Here is a 17,424-nt window from a genome sequence, read left to right as displayed (position 1 = left end):
GTTATGTGTTTTATTGTATGCTCCTTGTTTTATTTTCCTAAAAAAGTTATCGAACACTAAAGTCACCTCAGTGTATGTAGGCGAGAGTACATCGACAAATATGTTATGTACTATGTCAAATAAGAATAATTATACACAGTTGTGTTCTACATTGGATTACGATACGTCCGTAAGATGAATAACGCATTATGTAACTTGTACTACAATCCCGTGGAGGTCAATGAACTAACGTAATTTAGTGTCTCCACGTGGATGAGTAGATAAGAAGTCTACATTGCAAGATAAAAATAATCAAAATCTGGTCTAACTTGAATTACAGAATAATAACGAATATCCTATCGGACGAAAATAAGTACATTTCGTTTGCCACTCGTCCAACAATTTGGTGTAAATATTCAATGCGCCATCTATTGTCGAGTACTCAAAGTTTAAAAAGCTGTTTGTTGCGCCATCTAGTATTGAGTAGCAAAACTACGCGAAGTTCATAAAATTAATAACAGATGGCAGTACCAGTACTCATTGTTTAGTTAAAAATCGGCTTACCGGACAGTAAATATAAACAAAGATTATACCGGTGCACATTTGCTTTGTGTTGTATTTTATCTTTATATTTATTTGTAGGCATTAAGTAACATTGTGTGTTACCTACCTATGTTTATTGTGTTTACTTGCCATAATTTTCCCATCCATGACTTTCCTCTTGTAGTAGTTATCAGCAATATCCTGGTATTTTGCGGTGATGGCCTTTTTGTAGGTCAGAATAACAAACTAACATTTCCTTCATTCATCATTTAAATCAATAACTACCTACATTAATTAAGAGTTTTTAAAAATCATATTATGATTCTTAATCCAAACGGCTCCTTGTAAATGACTCTGTAATACCACAACCCTCTCTAGCGCAGTCGGGTAACAAACTCTACAGTGTTCTTCAGTACTCAAGACGAATTATTTCGTAGACCTTCAACTTGTATATATAATAATAATAATAATAAGCCCCGCAGGGCATCTGAGGCGGATGACGGGGAGTAGCGACCCCGCGGGGCTATATATCCGAGTGCTCCAGGGAGAGTATACTGTCCCCCACCTCCGGCTTGCCGGAGTGAAGCATGACGGGGGATAGGTCTCCCGCCTCTTGGCTTGCCTTCATCGGCCGGTCAGAGTGGAGTCGCTAGAGCAAGGTTAGTCCTGCTCGGAGGGTAGGTGCCTCGTGGTAAGTGGCGAGTGGGCCGGTGATGCTGGACCCACAGGGAGCGCGTGATCTGCGTTTAAAGTCCGCCGAGGTATCCTCACCCTTCTCAGCCGCTCATGTCCCTGTTGCCCTCTTGTTGCTTTTCAGTGACAGATTCCCGGGGGCCCAGTAAGTGAGTTGGCGAGTCTCCACCTGCCATTTTAACATGTATTTAATACATTGTCATCGGCAGGTGCCATAGCTCCCGTAGTTTCCCCATTCCTAGTCCATTAGCATCCCATCACAATAGCCTAAGTAGTTTTCATCTATAGTTAGCAATAGTTTAGCACAGAACCGGGGATTGTCCTTGGGTACATTTCTATAGTGTATACAGGGATAATCGTCGGTTTTGTGTCACCATTTCATTAAAGTTGTCTCAAAAGGGCTTCAGCGTGTTGGCTTCGGCCCCATGTTCGCCTCCCAAAAATCCGGGACTCTATAGTCCCGAGGTCTGGAAGAGACATACATTTATAATAATAATAAGCCTTTATTTGTTTCCTTGACTTAATCCTATTACATAAGTATTTTAAAATATATAAAAAAAAGTTTGACTTATGCGTAATATAAAAAGTTAAAAAAAAGTAATAATGCTAAATTTAATATTAAGTCATGGCCCCTCTCGGGTATAGGCCTCCTCCAACTGTTTCCAATGTACTCTATCTCTTGCTGTATCCATCCAGTTGTCTCCTGCTACCTTTCGTAGATCATCAGTCCAACGGTCTATAGGTCTGCCTCTAGCTCTCTTGCCTGTTGGACCTTTCCATATTGTGACGAGTTTCGTCCATCGTTCACCCTTCGTTCGTATCATGTGGCCAGCCCATTTCCACTTCAACCGCATTGCATGCGTTACCGCATTTATAACTTTGGTTTTGCGCCTTATAACGCTGCTTCTTTGTTTATCTTTGAGCTTTAGGCCTAGAATGCTTCTCTCCATAGAGCGCTGGCATGTGCGTATTTTTGTTTTCGTGTATTTATTGTAGATCCAGGTCTGTGCTCCGTATGTCAGGCATGGTAGTATACATGAGTCCATGACTTTTTTCTTAAGATATAATGGAAGTTTTGATTTTAATGTTTCTTTCAGGCTCCAGAACTTTTTCCAAGCCATATTAATTCTTCTGTCTAGTTCATCTTTATGCCGTGTGTTTTTAAATGAAATGAGCTTTCCTAGATATATATAGCTATCGACATATTCGATTGGTGTTTGGTTTACTATAATGGGGGTTTGTATACTGTTTGTAGCTACTTTAGTCTTAGAGGTGTTTAGTTGTAGACCAATGGTATTGCTAGAGTCACTTAAATCTGTAAGCATTTTTTCAAGTTGTTTTGATGACGTCGAGAAAAGGACTATATCGTCGGCAAATCTTAAGTTGCTGAGGAACTTGCCGTTTATATCTATTCCTTTTCCTTCCCACTGTAAACCCTTCATTATATTTTGTAGGACTGCAATAAACAGTTTGGGTGAGAGTGGATCTCCTTGTTTCACACCTCTGCGTATATAAATTGTTGGTCCTAGTCTATCGAGCTTCACACGACTTGTGCTTTTTGCATATATGTTTTTGATTATATTTATGTATATATTCGGAATGTTTTGATGTTTCAGTGCCTGCCAAATGCTCTCGTGTGATATGGAGTCAAATGCTTTCGCATAATCTACATACGCTAGGTAGAGCGGGGTCTTAAATTCTTGATATTTTTCCACTATTTGCTCTAGCGTATGGATATGGTCAATAGTTGAGAACCCTGGTCTGAATCCTGCCTGTTCTTTCGTTTGGTGTTTCTCTATATCTACTTCTATCCTTTTTTCTAGACACATTGCGAATAATTTATACATTGTTGGGAGTAGACTTATTGGGCGGTAGTTGCCAATATCCGTTGGATCACCTTTCTTGTATAATAGAGTTATTCTTGATTCCGCCCATTTTTGGGGGATCTTTTGTGCTTCCAATATTTTATTGAACAATATGATTAGGTGCGGAGTTAATATATGTTTTCCAATTTTTAAGGCTTCGTTAGGAATATTGTCGAATCCTGGGCTTTTCTCGTTCTTTAAATTGTCAATAGTTTTTATTATTTCAGTAGCGTTAAAAAGTTGAATAGGACTATTTATTTCCCAGTTATAACTCTGGCTCTCTTCTTGCAACAATGCTTGTTCGTGGTTGTAGTTTTTATCGTGGTACAAGTTTTTGTAGAAATCGGAGGCTATTTTAACTAGATCCTCACGTGTTTGTAAAGGTTTTGTAGTTTTATTTGACTGTAGGCTTGATATCCACTTTTTATCTTGGTTTAACTGTTTGTGTGCTTTCTTCTGACTTCCTGTTTTTAGGAGGTTTTTCTCTATTATTTTTAGCTTATAATCCTGGTAATCTTGTTTCAATTGTTTATTTGTAGTTTTAAAGAGTGTAGATAGTTCCTTTCTTTGTTTCTGTGTCTTACGTGATACATGTAGTAGTTCTGAGCGTTTTTTGATAAGTTCTTTCGTTTCGTTTGATATTATATGTTGTTTCGGTTTTTCTGTAGTAATTTCGTTGTAACTTTGGTGTATACAAGTTTCTAATTTTGAGTAGAATGTCTCTATATTGTCAACATCTTCCCAATATACATTTTCTATTTTATTCTTTAGATTTGATAAGTACTTTGTTTGGTTTTGTAGGTTTGATAAGTAGGATGTGGCTCTACCAAAATTTGTTCTGCATTTCTTTTGCTTTATATTAATTTGTATTGTGGCTCTTACAAGTCGATGATCGCTTGCAAAAGTGTTGTTATTTAAGATTTCTATATTTTGGAAAAGCTTTGGGTAGGTACTCATAATATAATCTATTTGGTTTCTTGTTTGTTTGTCTGGTGTGATCCACGTCCATAGGTTATTAATCTTCTTTTTGAATATAGAGTTGATTATAGTAAAGTTATTTTCAATTGCATATTGCACCAATCTGTCGCCTCTTTGGTTTCTAATGCCGTGGCAAAAGGGCCCGATGATAGAGTTTTCTTCATTTTTTCTTTGACCTATTTTGGCATTAAGATCACCCATAATTATTTCTTTGCCATTTGTAAGGCTTCTAGCATGATTTATTTGGTCATAGAAGGTATTTATCTCCTCTTCTGTTGCGTCTTGAGTGGGAGCGTAAACTTGTATGATGGCTATTTTTATGTTTTCAAATTTAAGATTTAGAAGGCAAACTCTCTCGGATATTCCTATGTAATTGTCTATATTCATTTTGTATTGTTTTTTAATTAAAAATCCAACTCCGTGTTGTCCTTTTGGTTTGCCTGTATAGCAAAATATATAATTTTCATCTTCTATGATATCGTTTCCGCTTCTTCTTACTTCAGAGAGTCCAATGATGTCATGCTTGATATTAGTAAGGGAGTATTTTAATAGTTCCATTTGTATAGGTTTAAGTAGAGATCTAACGTTGTAAGTACATATATATATATTTTGGTTTGTTGGAGGGTTGTAGTCTTTGTCTCCCGCGGTGACAAGCCGTGTTGGGAGGCTGAGAGAGGGAGGCGTTAGTTGCTACTTCTCTTGATTTTGATTGTCGCCTTGCATTGTGGATTGATCTTTCTTTTGGTAGGAGAGAACAGGAGCTTTTATAAGATAGTTGTTCATATTGTTAGTTTTATTAATTTTATTTGGTTGGTTTGTACTTTGTTCTTTGTGTTTTAGAGTTTTCGTTGTAGTTTCCGGTGATTCAGATAAGTTTCTCTTTTTATTTTGATATTCTTGTGGTACTTTGTGTTCATCTTGTTTTTTATCGTTATCATTATTTATTATAATAAGTTTATCGTATTTGAGGAACGCTTTTCTCCCTTTTTTTCTCTCCTTCTCGGCTTCTAATTGTAATTCTTTTCGTTTTTTTAGGACATCCAGGGGGTAATCTTCTTTAATATAGTAGGGTGTTGATTCTAGTAGTTTCTTATTTTGCTGTATTTTTATTTTTAATCCCATCGTTTGTAAAGTTACAATAATTGGTCTTATCTTTTCCCCTTTTTTTCCTAGCCTTCTTACATGTTCTATACAGTTGTTGTCACACTGTATTTTTAAAGTATTTCTTATTATATCTAGAATGGTTTTCTCTAGGTTATGGTAGCTTTTTTCGTTTTCTTCAACTCCAAAAAATATTAAGTTTTTCCTTCTATTGAATCTTTCCAAATTGTCTATGGCAGCTTTTTGGTTTTCTAAATTTTGTTCTATTTGTTCATTTTTTATTTCCAATTGTGTGATTTTGTCATTGACTGTGTTAATTATGGTATTTTTTAATTCTTCTTTCATGTTTTGCATGTCAACCTTCTGCTGTCTGACTTCTTCTTGTAGACTGATAAGTATGTTCTTGATGTCCTCCATATTTCACAGCAATAACAGTAGTAGCGCCCTCTTTGGGTGGTCTGTGGAGAGTTATCGATTGCTAGTAAGGTTTTCTCTTATCTATCAGGTTCTTAGTATTTAGTTCTTCGTTAGTCTGATAGATGGCGTGAGTAGTTAAAATGGATGGATACTGAACTAGATGGCGTTTTTATACAGACTGGTCGATGACAAATACGTACGATGATTGTGCATATATTTTGAGGTTATTATGTGTTACTTTTTTCTTAAGTTCCACTGAAATTCCACTAAAGTTTGTGCTATCACGGTTATTTAACAGCTTTTTAGTAATTAATTGTTCAGGGTTATTCTAATTTGTCCGTAATAGGCACTTCACCAGTTCATGAAATATTTTGTTGTTGTGGTCTTTTTCACTATTTTTTCCAGACACTTCACTTTAGATTGTTCACTTGTTATTTCCACAGATTGTATATATATCAACTTGTATATACTTAATGGTAAATACAGGACCTTCAAACTAGATAGATACCCAGATGTGCACTTGACCCTAAATTACTGCGTAGGTTAGGCTCATCATCTTTGTAGATAGCTATACATGGAGTTACTCACGTAGCTACCTAGATATAGAATTTTATTAATGCATTGGTACAAATAAAATTATAGGGACCTACTTCCTACCTACTACCTACGACAAGTTTTCATTTTTTGAAAGTTCTGGAGCCCGCCCGATTGTAAGGTCGATCCCTTGGGTAAAATAGTAGGTAAATGGTATTGTACCTGTGTACCAATTACCTATGCCTTTTTGTATCTTTCACTACTCCTAACCTACTGTTTTCTACCTAATGGATCTGTAGGTAATCAATAAGTACCCTATATGTTTATTTTACTTATCAATATTGCGTAACGAATACTTAGGTATTTATATTTCTTGTTAATTAGTGGTAGGTAGGCAATCAATCACGAGACTTGCCCCTTTCAATCATATCAACGCTAAATCCCAGAAAGTTCTCTCTGAATTTCCTTTTACGTCTGCTATGCTTGATATTAAGTAGGTACTTGTTCGTGGCTTGATATGATAAAACATGTAGGTTCTAAATACCTACGGCCCTCCGTTATTAGTGTCAGAGTCATTACAGTTTTATGTGACCATAAAAATATTGTTATTAATTTAATGATGCTTAATAACCATAAAGAGTTCTCGCAGCCGTTGGCAGTTGCTGTAGTACCTACTAGCAGTGGTACTTAGGTACTACCTACTCAATGATCATATCTAGAGGATTCTACAGCCCGTGCTGCGATTATAGCTTAAAAAAATGAAGGTCAACTTTACAATAACAATTCAAATGTGAGTCCACAATAATATAGGAATTTTAGATGCATTTTATTTTCCTTTTTGCTCCGTTGTTGAGTTATCTCTGGTGTGAGTGCGACGGGAGCGTTTTGTCCCGGTCTGGCGCGTACAACTATCGGCCGAGCCCCCCGCGCGCCGCACTGTATTTTCTTGCACCGCGCGGCTACCCCGCCTCCGTGCCTCACCCAAATTCGTTCGTTTCCATTGTCACACTTTGCCTCTCGTTGGATGTTTATTTTAGCTTGTTTTTGAGCTTTTGACTGTTCACTACGACACAATTTTTTTGTAGAAACAGATGTCTGAAACATAGATTTGTGTTAAAGTCAAAACTCAGACAATATTTTTCCATTAGGTTTAGGTATTATTTTTTTAATTACAATTTTAGTCGAAATTGTAATTACAGGAATTAACGATTATTATTTGAAGAAGCAATGTGATCTAATGCTAAAATATAATTTCTTTGTTAAAATAAAATAAAAATGAGGTGACCATATTTTGGTACATAAAATCAGGACAGTTGAGTTTATAGTCTTCTATTGTCATATTGTGTTTGTTTAAAAAGTTAAGGCAAGTGTTTGGTTTGGTCCCATGCTCACCAAAGTATTAATTCAGATCCTATCATCATAAAAACAACATTTATGAAATGTAAAAAAAAAACTTTTTTAAATATATTGTTTTTTTTTTTTTTTTTTTTTTTTTTAATCAGATGTGATAAATATACATTCTCAAATGTTTAGTTCTTTCAATTTCTGTCAATTAGTGAAATACGTTTGGATTAGATATACCTACAAATAATTTTGGTTTACATAGATATACTATGAATATACCTAACCTAATGTTTATCGATTGAAAAAAATCTCATATTGTTAAAATGCACGAAATGTGGTTTTAAAGTAAATTTGGTAAACAACTATTAATTTAGTTCCACGATTCGTGGTACGATATAATCGTTATAATGGACATGCTCCTCCTGATTCTCGGTAATCGTACGAAGTCGTAAACAGCCCGCCGCGGCCTCGCGCTGCGCTACGATGCCAATCACCAATCACACGCAAGCGTTGCTTGGTATCGCGCGATATTCGACCAATGAGCGGCCGTCTGTATCACGCTATTTCTAAAAATAGCTTATCTGAGTCACTCAATAAAAGCAGTGGTTGTTTCTTAACAATGTTTAGAAACAAGTGGAACGTTGGGCGAGTCGGACGTGCGTTGCCGCATGAAAAAGTTTTGATATTCGCGCAGTGAGTTTAGTGATACCGAGTCGTTCGGTGCAAACACATGGTTCGACGCTTCCAACACGGCATGGAGACCACTTTCTATGACGAGCAGTATCCCCTTAGTGGACCAGTGGAGAACCTCAAGAGACCACTCACCTTGGACGTGGGGCGGGGCATAAAACGGGCGCGGATTGGTGGTGCGCCGGTCCTCTCCTCACCAGACCTTCAGATGCTGAAGCTCGGCTCCCCGGAGCTTGAGAAGCTGATCATCCAGAACGGTATGATAACAACGGCAACTCCAACACCCGGGGCGCCAGTGTTATTCCCGGCTAGCATACCGCCGACGGAAGAGCAAGAAATGTACGCGCGGCCGTTCGTCGAGGCGCTGGACAAGTTACACCACTCGGACCCCACGCCTCAGATCGGACGCGTCGACAGGCGAGTGTACGCCGACCTGGACAGGCCGCTTGACCGCTACCCCACACCGGTGGTCAAAGACGAGCCCCAAACAGTGCCTAGTGCTGCTAGTTCACCTCCTCTGTCGCCCATCGACATGGACACGCAAGAGAGAATCAAATTGGAACGCAAACGGCAGAGGAACCGAGTGGCTGCATCCAAGTGCAGACGGCGCAAGCTGGAGCGCATCTCCAAGCTGGAGGACAAAGTTAAGATCCTGAAGGGCGAGAACGCGGAGCTCGCGCAGATGGTGGTGAAGCTGAAGGAGCACGTGCACCGGCTCAAGGAGCAGGTGCTGGAGCACGCCAACAACGGCTGCCACATCGACTCGCACTTCTGATTGTGCCGTCGCCGCCGCTCCGCCACATTCCATGCTAGTCGCGCCCGGTAGGACGCAGCATACAAAGCGATTTGTGATCTTAATTTTACTGTGTAATATATAGTTAATGAACACTAGTGTATAAGGTGTTGACGCTACGTTAAGGATGCTGTGGATGTTAAGTTTGAGAGATTAGGTTGCCAGTGATGTGTGCAGGCAGAACCTCCGCTCGGGAGAGCTGATTCCAGGACGTTTGTTGTTTGTGAAACGGTTACGTTATGGTTCACTTAGCGAGGGATGTACTTAGAGCGAGTCACAACTGCAAAAGCTAAAGCTTCCATTGTAAGTTGCAGAGTTAATGTTTTCCTTAAATCAGTATTGCGTTGTCTCATTTAGAATAGTGTAGAAACTAGAAAGGATAATCGTGCGACGTCATTCGTTTGCAGACTGACTGAACGAGGTTGAAGCGGCGTTGCCAGTTTTACGGCGAATTTCCCGTTTCAGCGATGTTGCCGCACTTGCCTCGCTGAATCGGGGATTTCCATTGTTCATTGTGTCCCGGCCATTGTGTATATTTTTTCTGTCCAGTAGAATCTTATTATAATAATTAGTTTACATTTCGGACGTTATTTATTGCGATTTAGACGGAGACGCAAGTCGCCGCTGTGTTGTGACAGGTACGAAACGCAGCCGGTGGGAAAGAGATAGTGTAGAGTAGAGTGGCAACGGCGCATCAAGCCGAGTCACGAGCGGATGTTCTGCTAATTAAAATTCCGCCTGCGCCGCCCTCGCGGAATGGCGGCCATGTGTTCAACAGTCGGACGTTCCGAATCACGTTTAGTTACACAAGGTTAACTTTTAACGCGACAACAGCGTTGTAACGCCGCCGCCGTGGACTGGAACGTCTTTGTTCGCTTCGCTTGATTGTTTCGAGACAAATGAAGTGCTTGTGTGGGAGACTGATCGAATGCAAGTTTGGAGTGCCTTGTACGTTTGAGCGAGAGCGTGGAACGCGCAAATTATTTTCTCCGTTTAAAAAGATGATTCTCGGAACTGACCCGGTGCTCTTTAGAGGACGTGACTTTTGTAATGTGAAGCCGTCCGATTTAAAATATTAGTTGTGGACGAATGCGAGTATATCGTACAGAACGAACGTTTGACATGCGAACGGCGAGTGAATGCGAGAGGGATGTATTTATTTGTGAGAATGGTTATCTTATAGGATGAAGTAGCAATCTCGAGTGCCTACGCTTTGTAAACTAAAGCCTATACCTATGTTTTAAATTGTTTTTGTTACCATTAATGTGCTACAGTAAATTGTTCTGTACCATTGTCTTCTGTAGGTTATTGTAAGTAATTATAATACCAATTAACAAGTTGAATTGTTATATAGACTATATAAGGCGAACGGGTGGCGTGGTAGCGAGAACTCAAAGAAAGTTGTTTCTGCGATGAACGCGCCCAAAGCCTATTTGTATTATTTTTATACAAAAGAATTCGTCAGAATGTTAACAGTAATTTGTAAGTTTATAAAAGATATGGAAACAGTTATACTAAAATAATATATTTCTATGAATTTAACAAAGAATATTGTTTTATACGGAATATCATATTGTATGATAAACATGAAAGAGAAAATAAATTATGAAGATTATTATACCATTTATGCCTGGATTTCATTTCTATACCCTGAGATAATCTCTAATCTCTTAATTGCAATAAAAATTGATCTGAGATGAAAACACCTTGTATATCAGTAGTTTGCAGTCTAAAATAGACTCACTACAAAGCTGCATCACGCTGCAATATACAAAGAAAATGCAAAACAACAACAATAACACTGCAGTTAATAATGATGTAAATAATGACAAAGACATAGGGCCAGGCCACAACAGTGCGTTGCGGCGTCGCATCGCAAAAACAACATTGCACAGCTATGCGATTAATATGATATGCGTCGTTGATTTTTGCGATGCGACGCCGCAACGCACTGTTGTGGCCTGGCCCATACATAACAAAGTAGCGAATCGTCTGTAATGTGCAAACGAATCAGGAAAAGTCATACACTGCAAATGTACAATATGACATTGAAGAATGAGATTACCAGCTGTTGCTTACTACATGATGGAACATGTTTTGTTATGAAGTAGCAAATCATCCGTCGCATGTATATCTGTTTATCTAATCAGTAAACGGATCTTTGATAAAACTACGCTTGCCAGCTGCTATGATCATTTTTGCAATTTTACCTCTGCCAGATAGTCATTGTAAACATCTGCCGACCATGATTCTTTAGAAACTGATCCTCCTGATCTGCTTTAAATCACGCAGTGCAAATATTTTGTCACTAAAATACTGTTTGTACAGATCAACAGTAATTTGCTAAATGTAAACAAGTGATAAGCTCGCATAAGTGTAATTTTATGTCAAAATGAATACACATTGATAACTGTGTACGAACACTGTGCATGTTTGTTGCTAACCTAAGGCAGCATGTGAACGAAAAGATACGTTATTCAGTAGTCAATGAGTCGACATTCGTGTTATGAAACAAACGAAGGTCAAACGAATCGATGCCAGCGGTATCTCGGTGGCCGGATGTCCGATTTTTGCGGCAAAAACAGCAAAAAAACTTGGGACAATCTTTTTAGCCAAAACAAATAAAATATGATTTTCAAAACAGCCTGTGTCGTCAGCACCACGTTGGGACGAGCAGTGGGCGGCATTTGTCTATATAATCTTGCATAGAAAAATGAGCTATGTATGAACCTGATAACTACATGTTAAAGCTGGAGAGAGAGATGTATTGTTTCATAACCCTCTGCAATCTGCATAAAATGGAAATTTGCACGATATCGCTCACATGCAATGTTTACGGGTGTGTCCAGATTACTCCCAGTTCTCCGAATTAGCGGCACGGAATATTACGTCCATTTCCGGGGGCGGCAAATCACGGCCACTCATTATATGGGTCAGTATGCTGTTAACGTGAACATTAGCCACCGAAGCCTACGCATTGTTCTCGTTAAAACATCGCAGTATTTACTAACACCACCGTGTTTATTCTGACTGTTGTTAAAACACTTATATATTTATGATTCGATGTTTTTCATACGGCGACCATGTTGACTGATTGCGCTGCGCTTGCCTATTCATTTCGTTCGCCCAAAATAACACGCGAGCGTGTTGAAACGTCAATATTTTATGTTCAGTTAATATCAACAAAAATGCTCGTGTCGCTGAAGTATTTATTATACCACTGCATGAGCTGGTAAAGAGGACAGTATTGGTCGCTGCATTTCGATTATGTTCAGTTTCACTTTTGTCTTCAATTTCAAGTTCTGAATGAGCGAAAGTTAGAAACTATGCTCTATTGTGTACCTAAGGACTTCGGTTGAACTGAGATAAAGGAACTAGTCAATTACTCAAACATTTAATGATTCCATAACCAGAAACAAAGCTGGTAGATCTAGCGGTCGTAACTTAGACATATTATGACATTTCATTAAAATTCATAGCTCTTGGAAGACATTCTTGATGATGATTATAATAAAATTATATTATATCCAGACATTGTTAAGCCACTTAATGTGGACCTATATTAGTTGAGATCTCCTGAGCTTAAACTGTTAACCCCAGCACTATGATCCATTTCAGTAAGCAGCATGATAATTTAAAAAGCATCATTTCTATGAACTAAATAAATATCGATTTTATTTTCAAAGCTTTTAAAATTGGAAAATTTCCAAAGAAAACACCGTGTGCGGTCATTTGCCCTCGGCAAAGTTTCTGACTCACGTAAAAGAAAAGAAAATAGTAAAAAACTATTGTGTACGTTACAAGGATATTAAAGTTACAACGGGGACAATGTCACCTAAGAAATACAATTTGTTGAGTTCCAAGAAATGAGGTTGTTCAATGCTTTAAAGTGGCAGCGAGCTATTGTGTGGTTCACTTGGAAACGATTAACTAAAATATCTAAATGACTTGGGAAAATGGGAATGTTCTCAAACAATTTATCGGTACGCAAGCTATTCGTTTCTTGGAAATTATGTATTGAATTTAATGTGACAGCAAAAGGCTACATTGGTGCCAATTCACGCGACCTTTTATATATTTATCAAGAAGCCGATTGCATTCGTAGCAGCAATTAAAGGAAATTCGGTATTTGGCGGGCGGTGAAGACAATTTCTGCGAAAGACCCCGTTGGCTTTTAATTTTAACCCGCGGGTCACCTTCAACTCGGCGACATGTAGTGCGCGCAGGTGCGCCCTCTGCTGGGCTAATATTCGATTCAGTTCGGAAATCGGTTGGCGAGCCTCCAAGCACCGCACGTGCCGGGTTGCGTGCAGCACCATGCATGAATGTTTTGTGGGCTTATCGTGATATTATAGGAGAAAGCTGATAAAACACAATAACCAATTTGAGGTTACAATCGTCTGTCATTTGATCTTATCTCGCACACTCCGGTGAACATGTAAAGCTGTAATTTCACTGACATAATATCCCCCTCTGAATCAGAGCCGTGATGGTCGTAATCTATCCTTGGCCCACTGACATCCTGTCCTGCTATTGATAAAACTACAAACTAGAATCTGTGTTTATAAAATATGCACTGCATTTACCTACATTCAATTAAACAAACGAATCTTGGTTTTAAATAGTAAAATAAATTAAAAAAAAACAGTATATTGTGTCCGTACATACGTATCTAAAGAAATAAATACTTTTTATTAAAAAATAAAGGAAAAGTCCCGTAAAATGAAAAACGATGGTCTCCCTACCAGCGGCTCGCACAGATAATAAATCAGGTAGATTCATTGCACCATTGTGTCGCGTCTCCAAACTGTCTAATAATAAATAGATTATGCAATTTCATAGATTTACAACCAACACTAATCTATTTCAGTTACAGAAAAATACAAATAACTGGGATTTTTGAGAGTTAACAGCCAAAGAATGTCTTTGAAGTTTCCAACTGGAATATTCTCTAACATTAAATACTTACCCTTTGTATGACATTTACTTTTAGGGTAAGTTAATTAAAACTAATAATAAGTAAGTACATAATTATTAGCTTCTACGAAATAGTATAAATCAGTTTAAAAGCTGCTACTTACCTGACACGACTTATTTTTTTGTATTTAATTTAATAACGTGCCATAAATTGAAATAAAAGCCATATTAATGTCAATTATTTAATATCTATTTAGCTGCTTTAACGAACACACCATTTACAGCCTGGTTCAAAATTAACCTAATTAATTAACAGTGACGGCTGCTGTTAATTAGGTAATTTAAACAGTGACAATTTGAACAGTTTAACGCCAATATTATTTTTTCGGCTAATTATAGTTTTTGTGTGAGTGAATATTGATTGGTACATGCTAGTAATAATGGTTAGCAATTAGACAACGTTTTAGTACCTACATTGGAAATTTCTGCTCACGACATTTCGTTTTATTGACACTTTATTGACACTTCCATTTGACATTTTATTGACACTTTCATTGTCTTGAAATAAAGCAGCTTCATTTGTAAATAACTTTCATAAATCATAATATATTAATTAATATTTAAATAAAGATGGCTAGTCAAATAATTATTTTAAAACTGATATAATCAAAGAAATATCCTACTCATATTATGATGGTTAGATTTCCCGCATGCTTTTTGTTTTATATCGTAAATAAAAAATACATTTTATTTACCTACAGGCTAGGTCGCGGTAAAATAAAAAGTTAATTACATTTATTTATTAACTGAATTATTGATACACATATTTCATCAGATACCTATCTGTATAATTACGTATAACTAAAACAGGTAAATAAGTACTGTTTTATTACTAGGGTAGTAAAAATGTAAAGGAAAAATGGTACGAACTACTCGTGGGTTTTCCATTATGAAATTCTCGGTAGTGACCGGGACGCGGAATTGGGACTATTTATTTTCAATGGACTATATACTAAGTCGAAGTCAAATCATTTTATTTCATTTATGCCTTTACAAGCATTTATGAACGTCAAAATCTACTAAGAATATTATGAAGCTGAACAGTTTGTTTGTAGGTTACGTTTTCTCCCGATGGGCCTAGTTGTACCCACGGGACACGGGCGGAACTATGGGAAACAGCTAGTGGGCATACCTATGTATGTTTTATACCTAAATCTGAAAATGGATGCTTGATGAAGTTAAGTAAATGACGTAGGTAAGTTTATTAGTTTTGTTTTGATTCCTTTGTCACCGGCTTGTAATAGAAATTCATTCAGAATGTGGGTGAAACCACAGGAAGGAGCTGGGGGACGTGGTACAAAGGTTATACGTAACTGTGCATTTTCCTTTGAGGAATAAATACAGTGTATATGTAGTGTGGTATTACAAAAAAGTTTTTAACAGACTCGTTAAAATCTGTTTAACTTTTATAATTATAAATGTTCGCAATATGATTCGTCCGTGGGCGAAATTACGGTTAGCTAAACATTTCAGATATTTTGATAGAAAGCTGTTTAGTATTGAAAGATTATGTATAGCAGAAACATCTAGTAATGCAGTCCAACAAGTCCTACGCAGAAATTGCACCCAACAGGGCTACCAGGCCCGCCGTAAGCGGGCGTGCAGCGCGTGCACAGCACGCGGGCGGCACGTCCTAGGGGGCGGCAAATCTAGCGAGTTATCACGTAATATTTAAAAAATACAATATCTTTTTACTTATGATTTGATTTCAATATTTCCGAACACAGCAATAGCGCTAAGAACTTACTTACACTGCCAGTTTCAGTTAGGTACATCTGTTAAAAGGACATTTTCAAAATAAAAGATTCTTAACCAGTGGCGTAGCGCGCGGCAAATGCTATTTAGGGGGCGGCAAAATTAAACCAATAAAATTTCGGAAAAAGCCGCCCTAGCTTTGGTCGTCTCCTATCAATTTTGACTGTTTCACCCTTTGCATCCCCAAAAAAATTCGCGCTCGCTGCGCTCGCGGCTCCATGTCAGATTTCGCATTTTATCATAGTTTAATTGTTGAGGCATTCAATTCCGAAAAAATATTTTTCGCGCACGTCCGTTATGGCTTTTTATGATATGTTTACTTCAAGAAAACTCTAAGGAAAAAATCGCGCTCGCTTCGCTCGCGGCTTTTGCACTTCACTTCTGTGCATGTCTTACTTTTTGACTTTGCTTTGTTAATTTACAGTGGTTTTTATTTGTTTTTGTGTCCTTAGACTAAAAAATTTTCGCGCTCGCTCCGCTCGCGCTTCCTTACATATGGCATGTGTCTTATAAGTTGACTTTTCAACGGGAAACCCACCAAATAGCATATTTTACTGAATTTAAACATTGTTATAGATATTTAAGTGCGTTAGTTTAAGTTAATCACAATCTTTCATTACATAGAGGCCACTTGGGTAATGATTGCACTGCATTGATGCCCTAAGCAATTGCTTAGTTTGCTTATGGGATAACCCAGGACTGCTTAGGTTACCTACTCTGAACATTTCAAGTACTTAAATAAAAAGTTATGTGTAATGTATGTTATGTATTGCAATAGTTATTTATCCAAAAGTAGGTGGGTTTTCTGCAATCAGAGCGGTGCATGTACATATTTTTTTCTGTTGGACTGTAACATGGATATGAATGGGCGGAGGGGGGGGGGGGGGTCCGGACCCCCTGTATCCGCCATATTTTTTGACAAAACGTATGTAGTCGTAGGGCGGCATAATCAGTTTTGCACGCGGGCGAACAAACAGCTAGCGGCGGGCCTGAGGGCTACATATTTCTTATAATTCTTTTCTTTTTTCTGTAGACAGGTAATCACAGGTATGTAGACTTTAAGGTGATTAAGTTCTTAGGCATTGTTCTCTAATACGATAAATGAGTTAACATAAGTTAAGGATTTCAATCACGTTTAACTTACTTAAATTCTATTGTTATCGTATCGTAACACCCATATTATCCTTTTCCACAAAACTGATAAAGTTCTGAGTAAAGAACTACCTTTCTTCCTTTAAAATTTCGGTAATTCTAAACTACTTAATTCCATCAATTCCTACCGTATTTCATATCACGTGCACAAAGGATATCAAAACAAAATATAAGAGCATTGGTACAGTCGCGCACTTTCTACAAATTTCTCAAGTTGTGCAAGCGCGGAAGCTCACCCGTTATAGTCCTGGCACACTTTCCACTGTTCGCAACTGTACACCCACTGTTGTCTCTGTAAGCACTTTTGTTTATGCTGAGATTGGCTCCTTTAAGGAGTTCCTAGTGAAGTAACGGTAAATCAAAGCTGTGTAACTGTTTATGCTTATTTATCAGTAAACGCGAGAGTAGCATACAGTTTGCAGCTCTATGAGTATGTATTGATGAATATATAATTGATTATTCGACATTGATTAATTCAATTAATTATATTTTTCAACTATAAAGAGCACACCCAAGTCTGTTCATCCGTTTTTGAGCTATAATGATGCTACAGTCAAACTGTTAAGATTCCTATTTTTGCATGGGGGATCAAAATCTATAATT

At 37.8% G+C, this 17,424-nt stretch overlaps 1 protein-coding gene across 1 annotated transcript; it reads left to right on the top strand.

Moving 5' to 3' along the window:
* Window positions 1–8,066: 8,066 nt before the first annotated feature.
* On the top strand, window positions 8,067–10,564 carry LOC124638169 (transcription factor JunD). The gene has a single exon (XM_047175057.1). It carries the CDS (start codon window positions 8,185–8,187, stop codon window positions 8,917–8,919), a length of 735 nt encoding a protein of 244 aa, XP_047031013.1. The 5' UTR covers window positions 8,067–8,184; the 3' UTR covers window positions 8,920–10,564.
* The last annotated feature ends 6,860 nt before the right edge of the window (window positions 10,565–17,424 follow it).

Source organism: Helicoverpa zea, chromosome 17, assembly GCF_022581195.2.
Source record: "Helicoverpa zea isolate HzStark_Cry1AcR chromosome 17, ilHelZeax1.1, whole genome shotgun sequence".
Taxonomy (NCBI): Eukaryota; Metazoa; Arthropoda; class Insecta; order Lepidoptera; family Noctuidae; genus Helicoverpa; species Helicoverpa zea.
Note: the sequence above shows the minus strand (reverse complement) of the source record. Positions and strands in the feature narration are given on the sequence as shown.

Bases quoted from the DNA above. Each gene is read 5' to 3' on its own strand.
- LOC124638169 (XM_047175057.1), top strand. From the start codon at position 8,185: ATGGTTCGACGCTTCCAACACGGCATGGAGACCACTTTCTATGACGAG.